Genomic DNA, 9,649 nt, shown 5'->3' with positions numbered 1-9,649 from the left:
AACACATACAGAACTTTTGTAATATAGAAGAACTTAGTTGTAGGTGGCACATCAAAAGTGTTTCAATTCAAACTGCAAATTGATTCATCTTCTCCAGGTGTCAAATCGCAACATAGCCTATAAGTCAGACTACTAACATAATTTAAATTTTATTATATTTAGCAGCAAACTGCGTTCGGCTAATAAAGTAGTGTGTCAACCTCTTTGTGCTCAAGTTCAAATTCTTTTCCTTATGAATTAGACTAGTGATTATTATCGCCTTCTACACACACACACGTGAATATGTATATGTATATGTACACACACAGAGAGAAAATTAGCTCCCTTTGATTGAAACTAGAGGAATAGTCAAGAGTTTAAAAAAGCTTGATTGGGAGGATTTGGGACAAGGAGGCTCTTTCCTTTTCTCCTTTTGGAATGCTTAGGTGAGTGCAACGTTTGGAAACCATTTGGACAGGCCAGTGCTCTTTGGGGACAAAGAAACTTTTTAAAATTTAAAGATCAAGAATATCATTGTTAGAGATTTTATTCGACCAAAAATATTGTACGTTATCTTTGGCGCTAAGTTGGTGGGTCTATTGTATTTGGGCACAGTCGTGAAAGAAGGATCGGTTACGTTTAAGAAAAATGAGTTTATGGTTTGGTGGTATGATTTGGTTGCCCTCTCAATATTCTGACAGAGTCAAGAGAAGCGGGCTTACTTAACAAACATGCACGGGACAATAATTTGTGAAAACTGAGCTTATTAATTTGTAAAATATTGGCTCTGCTACAATTATCTAATGAATGTGTCTGTAAATTACAACAAGTTGCAATAGCGAAACAAGCAGTGTGGTTGCGGAAAACTCTTTGGATTAGTCTGTCTGTTGTCACAAAGGGTATCACATACATAACGAGATGGTATCTTTCTCAAAAATAAATAAATAAATAAATAACGAGATTGTATCAGGTGGAACCAACATGTAAGGGATCTACTATGGTCTAGTGGTAGGGTTTAGGTTTAAGGTTCGATTTTCAGCAAAGGCGAATTTGAACAACATTATTGCTAGCTCATTGTGAAGCTAGGCCCATCTCCTCCTCCTTAGTGTAGATAATATATTTGTTCAAAAAAAAAAAAAAAAGGCAATATAAGATTCTTCGCACCCTCTATCGAATATCGGAACTACAAATGAAACTTCCATATGGGCTAAATGTGGGAGCCGAATAGGGCTTGGGCTTGACCTTACATTTGTTTTGAGTAAAAGGCTGTCGTAAAGGCAACATACTCACAAACGAGATGGGACCTGAAGGTGGTGGACACCTTACAGCTCCTCCCAAGTTTGCAAATAGAAGACGTTGCGGCGTAGCTGGCAGAGAAGGGTGTTGCCGTGGAAGTTACAGATGCGGCATTGTATTACACTCTAGATGAGAGTTATGGTCGTGTGAGTATCGATTTTTCGGCCAAGTTTTAGTTTAGACATGATTGGTAATTCGTTAGTATACGTGTATATAGTGAGACAGAATTAGCACTAGTTTGAATTGATATTCCAATCTGATTCTACAGTTGATATATAAACAATGAGGTCTGTCTGCAGAGTTTTTGCATCTCTCTCTAACGCGTGCCCGCGCACACAGAGAAACAACCACATTGTTAGAACTGCTGAACAAACACTAGAATTTAGAAGAAAGTATACCCCAATATGTAAAAGCTTACAAGCGATCAACTCCGACGGTTCACTGCAATGACAACTTTGCTAGGGTCAATGCTAATACCCTGACCCCGTTAGATATATCCTGAATGGATGCATATTCTTCAGGCTTATGGCTGTAACCTGCAAAACCAAATCCAAATGGACGCAATAAGTTAATGGCATTCTCTACTCATTCGATCTAGCATTCTCTACATGTCTAGCAACTGATTCATTCTTTTGTTCGACTATGCAAGTGAATGTCATCCAATGTTTCTAATTACGAATATCTTTGTGTTATAGTTGTGCTTTGGCACACGCAAAATGTGTGGCAACTGACATGCTTTTGCAATAAACTAGATTCTCAGTCTGACTTAGATTATTAATTTCAGTACTACTACAGTTATTTAAGATGGTGGTTTCTACAAGAAGAGAAAGGAGACTACCTTTGTAACATGGAATGAATATCATACCCATCGGAGAAACCCTGCAAGGATATGAAAATACATTAGTAGAACCTATTTGTGGTAAAAAGAATAACGGCATGCTGTTCACCATCTGAATTTCCTCAAATTTAGTTGAATTAGCAGCCTAAGTAGCCACTTGGTGGAGTACGAAAAAGCACATACTAAAAGAAATGAAATACGGAGAATGCACTGTCTGAGGATGTATATGAAATACAGCAAATCTCAAATCTTGCTATAGACTTTAGATATACAGGGAATCCCTTCTTATAGGGATAAGTTTTCCTCTCTCTTACCTGGCCATGAACAATGAATCGTGGTAAGCTCGGCTAATCATGAACTTGTGCGTTAAGTTTAGCTCTTTCGACGAAGCTTCCATTGCCTCAATTATTGATTTATCAGAGAGTGCTGGCGGATCCTGATTTATGATTTTGAACTCTGATAGACTGACCCCACGTTTACTTGCTATAGCAATTGCAGATCGATGAATTTTCTCAATTACAATGTTTCTTCGCTCTTCATCAATATCTCTTGTGTCTACAAAATGAAAAGGTATTACATAGTATCAAAAAATAAAACCAAATTTTTCTTCGATATATATTAAAAATCCCAAAGACTGGTATCCATTTGGCTCAATTGATGACCGAGAAAGGATACACGATGGTCTTTTCCAACTTCAGTAAAATTGTATATTGTGCTTGAAAATTTAATGACAGAAAGCATACCAATTTCCAGATGCGATTTACTTGGGATGCTGTTAATGGCTCCAGGATGTAGCTCCAGAATACCTTTGTATAAAATGATTATTAATATATACCACAGACATGAAATAAGAACAACAGCCAACACAAGAGACTTAGAACACGTTGAGAAATTTTAAAGAAAGTCAAAGAATTAATCCACAGTCCTGCACGTAGGTGTGAAGGAAACACAACTTACCAACTGTACCTACAGTATCAACAGAACCAGATTCCAATACGTGTTTCTCAACAGCTAGTGATAATTCTGCAGCTGCTAGTCCAGCATCATTTCTGGTATAAATAATTAATGGAAACAATTATGAGTCACGTTTACTTGAATATAACTCAACAGCCTTTAACACAAAATACTTTTTTTAGCTGCATGAGTCAGTTTTCAAAAGTTATTAGGAAATATCACACGGACTTTGCGGGTGGGATAAGGGGAAGGGAACAGTTGCGCATAATCCTAGAACTCAACAGAAAAGGTGTTGAAACTCCATTTTACAGTTTGCAAACAACTCACCTATTTGGCATTAGGACAGCACCGGCATGGCCTCCATTGCCTTCAAACTCCACTTTTATACTTGCTGGGGCTGCAATGGCAGTTACAATACCAATTGATATACCTGGATCACAAAACATACTGCTTTAACACATAACACTATTATGCATAATGTTGGGAACATGTATGTCAGAATGACCTACCTTCCTCCTCCAAAATGGGGCCTTGCTCAATATGCAATTCCACAAAACCAGAGTAGCTTTCTTTTTTTAAGAACACACTTGATAAATCATCTTCATGTTTAGTGTAGCCAGCAGATCCTGCAGCATCTAAGAAGGATACATTTTGACCATCAACTGTTGTCTTCAGAGCATTAGCCAGGGCCTCAATCCCTGCCATTAAGCGGCTGCACAATATGTATTTTGCTTTTAAGCATAGGAAAAAGCTAGAGTGGATTTATTTAAACAACACACATCATTGTTGGACTTCACCCGGAACTCAACAAATTAAGAGATAGAAGTGAATTAAATGTTTTATGTAGAAACTTCACCGAAACATCAGTATAGCTTCTAGTGTGTTAAAGTCTAACCAAGTAGTGATCCTAACCTTCCTAGACAGCTGATTCCAAAACGCGTAGGCTCTTCTGAGGTGAACAAGATAACTTCCAGTGATCTTTTGGGTTTGAAGCCAGACCTGCCAGAGATTCAGTAGCATAACCAGAAGAGTTGTAAATACATTTCACCTCAGGGAAAAAAGCAAACTTCCGATTAGGATCTTTCCATTATTAATATTTCCCAAAAGGTTATTTTTTACTCGATATAAATTCTCATTTCCTCAGTATTTTATGTAAGATCGGTGTCTCATCCTTGTCTCCTAGAGCGAAATCAAGCATGCTAAGGCTACAAATTGCCCAACTCAATTAAACGGTTCATACCAAGACTCATCAAAGTTGCATACCTTTTCAGTACATTGATGGCTTCTATAGCACCTAGAACACCCACAACACCATCATACTTTCCGGAGTATGGAATGGCATCAATGTGAGAACCTGTCGCAACTGCAGAAAGATCTGGATTATAGCCTTCCCTACATATAGTAACGCAAGACAAAACCATGGTCAGAGAAACTTAATAAAAGTACGATATAAAGAACAGTGCATCCCAACTAAATAAGGGGCAATAAATATATGCCACAGGGATGAGAGAGAATATAGAAAAGCTCCTATCTACTGGAACCAAAGCAGTCCCAAATCAGGGTTTTCCAAAGTTCAATTGATTCAATTGAAACAATCAAGTTTATAACCTCACAATATTCAAATAACAAAATAGAATACGAATAAGAGTTTGAAGATTAGGACATAGTACACTCACCACCGACCAAATATGTTACCAACAGCATCCTCTCTAACAGATAGACCAGAAAGTCCCATCAAGTTTTTGATGAACCTGCAGTAAATTGTAAATATTACCCAAAAGAAACAATATCAAAGACATAGCAAAGCTCGAATATCATCTCAACACAAATCTCAACACTTGTTTGGGTTGCCATTGTTCTCATTCTGCTAGTCACCATTCTGATAAATATTCGGAAATTGACTTTATCGAAATCCAATTAAGACCTTCTACATTTACTCCATTCCAACAATTAAGCCATCACGTCAATGAGATGAAAAATGGAAGTAGAACATTACTTGTCAATCTATAGATACAACAGCTGTGGTACAGATTACCTAATGTTGAAATTCTACAATCAAGCGAAGTTCAAGCCACCCCCACGAAATCCAAACAGACTCACTGAAATTAAACCTTAGTTGAATTGACAATTTGACACTGAAAAGGTAACATGCATACCTACGCGCCAATACATCCTTCTCAGTATACAAGACCCTGGTAACTGATGGGGCAGGTGTATCCGAATAAGTCGAAAGTTCATCGATCTACCAATCCAAAAATCCACAAAATTTGCTCAGATATGAACAAATGAACAAATGAACAAACCAAAATCTCACAAACAGTCATATGAGACAATTAAACAAAACCCAATAAGCCAAACTGATAAAGCAGATAAACCCCAATTAGCAACTATCAAATTGATTAAATGAAGTACCTGTTTCTGCAAACTTTGAGTGTCCACTGAGAGTAAAGAAACAGTGTGAGACTGAGAGGTAGAGTGTGATTCGTGAACTGGGTAGCCAGAGAAATCCTCCATTGTTTTGATTGTTGGGTCTTCATTTTCGTGAGCTGAGATTGCAGTGAAGGAGCAGAGGAGGAGGAGGAGCAGAAGAATTGCAGAGCGAGGGATATTCAGAGACATGATTTTTCTGGGTTTTTTTACTTTTCTTCAGAATTATAAATTCAGATGGGGTTTTATCGGATGCGTATATAATCATACCATTCCATATAAAACAATGTTATCCACCATGACCATGGGTGCTTATCTGACACTGGTTTTGTTTATCGTTTTGTGGTACTCTTTTGGTTTTGTTTATCGTTTTGTGTGTGTGACGTGTGGTGGTGTTTAGGGAAAGGATAAAGGAAATTGTAGAAATGGTTTCTCAACTTTAACTTAATTTAAGCAATTATTTCTCAATTAAAAATTCATTAGCATTGGTTACTCAACTTATCAAAACATGCAGTTATAGTCTCTCAACTAAAAATTCATTACCAACAGTCCCTCAATTTTAACCCAATTGAAGAAATAGTCCCTCAACTTCAACCCAATTGTAACAATGGTCATTCCAAGGTAACTTATTTTGACAAAATTTTGACGAAGTTGATGAAAAAGATCATAGCTACATGTTTTGATGAATTAAGGGATCAATGGTAATGGATTTTTAGTTGAATAATTATTGCTCTAATTTGATTAAAGTTGAGGAATCATTGTTACAATTTACTCGAAAGGAGATTAGTCCCGTTCCAGGAGGATCCTCGCGTGGATCCTTTTTATAAAAATGCTGAAATCTTCCAATCACATTCGTTCATGGTACATACTAAGATTAGAAATTATTGTAAATTTTCATAAAGGCTTCCAAGGTATCGGTAGAGAAAATGAGCCTCTTGCTCCTTCCTAACATAGGAAATTAATACAGAGTGATCAAAAGAAGCGGGAAGAGTCGAACCCCCCAAACCCCTAGAATCAAAGTCCTTCTCTCCATCTCTCTTCAATTTCAGAGACCCTGCGTGCAGAGGAAGCTCCACAGCCCACAACAATGGAGGCCCCGACCCCCAAACACACGTGCCTAAAGCTCGAGCTCCAAGATTCGCAGCAACCCATCTTCGTCAAGGGCACGTGGTTCCCCTCCCGCTTCGAACTCTCCATCACCGACGGCCTCAACGCCTGGATCTGCTCCGCCTCCGAAGACCAGGTCAGGGACCGCGCCGCTCAGTGGGACCAGCCGGTCTCCGAGTACTTGGCGCTGGCCGAGCGCTACTTAGGGTTTCAGCACCCTGACTCCGTATACGGGTTCGCTGGCGCCGGCGACGGCTATAAAAGAGTAATTAAAAATTGGAGCTTTTTATTAACTTAATTTCTTGGGGAAATCATGTTAGTTGTAATTAAAGTTGAGTAATCATTCGATTGAGATTGATTGTTTGTGCAGCTTTCATGGACGTTTGAGAAGGAAGGGACGAAGCTCGAATGGCGGTGGAAATGTCAGCCGTCGCCAAACAGTAAGCAAACCACGGCGGCGGTGTTGGATTTTCTCATGGATGCAAATGTTGGGCTAAGTGTAAATTTCCCTCCTTTTTATAAACTTATTTATTTTTTTTGATACGAAGAAGCAGTGTGTTAGATATTAATAGGAATGATAAGAACTAAAACTAGGTTGGAATCCACGCAATTTTGAAACCCTGTTGGAATTTTTGGAAATTTAATCGAAAGATGAGTTGTGATTTGGATTTTCAAAGTATTTAGTGTTTCTGAAGGAACCTAGATGGGTAATTTCAACCACTATGCACCGGATTTGAATTGTATATATATGTACAGACTGCAGACTGAAGATTTTCTCTCAACTTTGTTGCACAAAAGATTGTGATTTTTTTGTAAACTTGATCTTGCGTTGGGTTTATCGGAGAAGCCAATGTTGCGCTAGAGTTTTTTAGACTTCCAGTCTGCTGCTCTACATTGTCTAGGAAAGAGCTGATTGCATCTGACGTAACTTGCATTAAAGTTGGAATAGTATCTGGCTGATTACTCATATCAATAATGAAAAGTGGTGTATAGTATGCAGTTTCCTTGTTTTTACAACTATTAACAAGTCACTGCTTGAAGTTTCTTCTCTTTGTACATATCATGCATATTTGAGTCGGTATATTCTGCTGGAGGCGGTTATGAGAGCGAGTTTAACTTGTTTTCTTGTTTCATTCATGCTAGTGTATATATGTGTGTGTATAGGAAGAAGTTGTGAGAAAAACTCAATCGTTTGAGAGGTTGAAAGTGGAAGCTGAGAAGTGTCTAGCACAGAGTGAGAAGATTACCAGTGAGAAGATAGAATTCGAGTCCGCTATTTATGCAAAGGTGCACCATACCATACCTCTATTAGCTATTCATCGATTTTCTGTGTTCTCAAAATGTTTCTGTATTCTGTAAATGGAGCTTCAAACTTCTCCTGCCATATAATACAGTTGGCATTCTTTGCACTTTAGAGTGCGGTATGTTCAGTAGATAATATACCCGGGGTAAGTTAGTTCTTCATATGAAAAATTCCCTACAATGGTTAGAGTCTAGTATTTGATGTCTTTGCTTTTCAAAGATTCTTTTGTTTTCAACTAAATTAGCATGATCTGGCCAAATGTGTATCAGAATCGTATTTTGATCATGCGGTCACTTTCAATGCTTCAACTATTTGGATGTGATTGATTTGTTCCCATCTCACTCATTTAATTGAGACTTATGCAGTTTTTTTTCCTGAATCTCTTGACTGACATGTCTTTAACATCTTCTAGTTTCTTGGCGTCTTGAATTCAAAGAAAGCTAAACTAAGAGAGCTCCGAGATAAGCTTTCAAACAAAGAGGTTGCTGGGAAACTGCCAGAAGAAGAGGAAGTAAGTTCTGAACAAACTGAACCTTATGTCAGTGGCGATGACAAAAGCGAGGAAGAATGTTTGAAAGATTATCCAGCTACCTCCAAGGATGTTCCAACGATTAGGTCTCGAGGTAGAGGTCGAAAGAGGGGAACGCACAAGTAGCGTCTCACTCGTCAATTCTAAATTTCAGCATGCTAATGTCAAATATTCTGGCCCAGGATCTTCCTATAAGTTTGTAACTTCCTATTTAATTTGTATGATATTGCAGAGTTCCTTTTTAATGGTACTGAGATCTTCAGAGGAATACACACTTTTGTACTTCTATCAAGATCTTGTTTCACAGCTTTTCTAAGCTTCGTACACAGAAACACGGCCTAACCACGAACTGGTTCCGCGGGTCTAGTTTGGGTTTTCAGGCCAGTTTTATTTGTTATGCTTCAGTTTTACTTGTACTCCGAAACTGAATGCCAGGTTCAAGTTTTGGATTCTTGACGGACTCAAACAATTCCGTCGCCTCCTCTGTGTCCATTCTTGCAGAGTCCATCCAACATAACGGTATATGTAGACAAAACCAGGGATTGACGGCAAGTTTGCATCTCTTCAAAAGGTTTCTGTGCAGTTGTAAGTTTGCCAGCACGGTATAAAGCTCCTATAAGTGTGTTGTAAGATACCGGACTAGGTTCCAATCCGTTGCAACGCAGTTTCTTAAAGAATTGCACACCCTCGTCAGTCTTCTAACTCTTGCGGTAGCCGTGTATTAGTATGTTTGTGGCTAACAACCTTAAGCTCAAAAGCCTTTATACCGCCACAATGATGTTCCGTTCCCACCATATAATGCTATGGAGAGAAAAACTTGCACATGACGTTGTATGATTGGTACAATCATCACTCTAAACTTAAGGAAAGGAGATTCAAACTGGGTTGCAACGTTGGACAAACACATTTTGCCTAATTTGTGAGGCGATATCTACCGTACTGGTATACCGTCACTGTGATGTCTTATGTCAATCATATAATGTTATGTGGAGAAAAACTTATATGTGACATTGTATGATTGACACATTTCGTCACAATGACGGTTAAAAGTTTTCCTAATCCACATCTACAAAGGAGATCTTTTGTTAAGCTTTTCTCTAATCTTTTTTTTCTTTAGCATATTTTTGTTATGCAACTGTCTAGCTTTAACCGTTACTTTCTACTTTCCTATATATTCGTGTAGCACATTATTTGTGTGATTTCACTGCAGATTTTA

At 38.2% G+C, this 9,649-nt stretch overlaps 2 protein-coding genes across 3 annotated transcripts; one reads left to right on the top strand and one right to left on the bottom strand.

Moving 5' to 3' along the window:
- Nucleotides 1-1,492: 1,492 nt before the first annotated feature.
- Nucleotides 1,493-5,964, bottom strand: LOC137736761 (ureidoglycolate hydrolase). Its single transcript, XM_068476019.2, has 12 exons — nt 5,480-5,964; nt 5,224-5,309; nt 4,744-4,818; nt 4,331-4,459; nt 3,980-4,066; nt 3,577-3,779; nt 3,395-3,497; nt 3,071-3,162; nt 2,857-2,919; nt 2,428-2,668; nt 2,114-2,154; nt 1,493-1,811 (listed from the first exon to the last, which is right to left on the bottom strand). Exons 1-12 carry the CDS (start codon nt 5,684-5,686, stop codon nt 1,714-1,716), a joined length of 1,425 nt encoding a protein of 474 aa, XP_068332120.2. The 5' UTR covers nt 5,687-5,964; the 3' UTR covers nt 1,493-1,713.
- A 470-nt stretch (nt 5,965-6,434) lies between these two features.
- On the top strand, nt 6,435-8,701 carry LOC137737810 (DNA repair protein XRCC4). 2 transcript variants are annotated; one of them, XM_068477372.2, is made up of 4 exons: nt 6,435-6,866; nt 6,972-7,100; nt 7,766-7,888; nt 8,317-8,701. In XM_068477372.2, exons 1-4 carry the CDS (start codon nt 6,582-6,584, stop codon nt 8,557-8,559), a joined length of 780 nt encoding a protein of 259 aa, XP_068333473.1. In that variant the 5' UTR covers nt 6,435-6,581; the 3' UTR covers nt 8,560-8,701. The 2 variants fall into 2 exon arrangements, with proteins under 2 accessions (XP_068333473.1, XP_088538592.1); XM_088682466.1 differs by lacking the exon at nt 7,766-7,888.
- The last annotated feature ends 948 nt before the right edge of the window (nt 8,702-9,649 follow it).

This window comes from Pyrus communis, chromosome 13 (assembly GCF_041283825.1).
Source record: "Pyrus communis isolate YQ-2024b chromosome 13, ASM4128382v1, whole genome shotgun sequence".
NCBI classification, from domain to species: Eukaryota; Viridiplantae; Streptophyta; class Magnoliopsida; order Rosales; family Rosaceae; genus Pyrus; species Pyrus communis.
The sequence above is the reverse complement of the archived record's forward strand: the minus strand, read 5'-3'. Positions and strand labels throughout refer to the sequence as shown.

Excerpts from the sequence above, each read along its gene's own strand:
- LOC137736761 (XM_068476019.2), bottom strand. The coding sequence starts at position 5,686 with ATGTCTCTGAATATCCCTCGCTCTGCAATTCTTCTGCTCCTCCTCCTC. Across the intron at positions 4,819-5,223 it reads AAGGATGTATTGGCGCGTAG|GTTCATCAAAAACTTGATGG; the intron begins GTATGCATGTTA and ends AATTTACTGCAG. Across the intron at positions 3,163-3,394 it reads GCTGTCCTAATGCCAAATAG|AAATGATGCTGGACTAGCAG; the intron begins GTGAGTTGTTTG and ends TATTTATACCAG.
- LOC137737810 (XM_068477372.2), top strand. The coding sequence starts at position 6,582 with ATGGAGGCCCCGACCCCCAAACACACGTGCCTAAAGCTCGAGCTCCAA. Across the intron at positions 6,867-6,971 it reads CCGGCGACGGCTATAAAAGA|CTTTCATGGACGTTTGAGAA; the intron begins GTAATTAAAAAT and ends TTGTTTGTGCAG. Across the intron at positions 7,101-7,765 it reads ATGCAAATGTTGGGCTAAGT|GAAGAAGTTGTGAGAAAAAC; the intron begins GTAAATTTCCCT and ends GTGTGTGTATAG.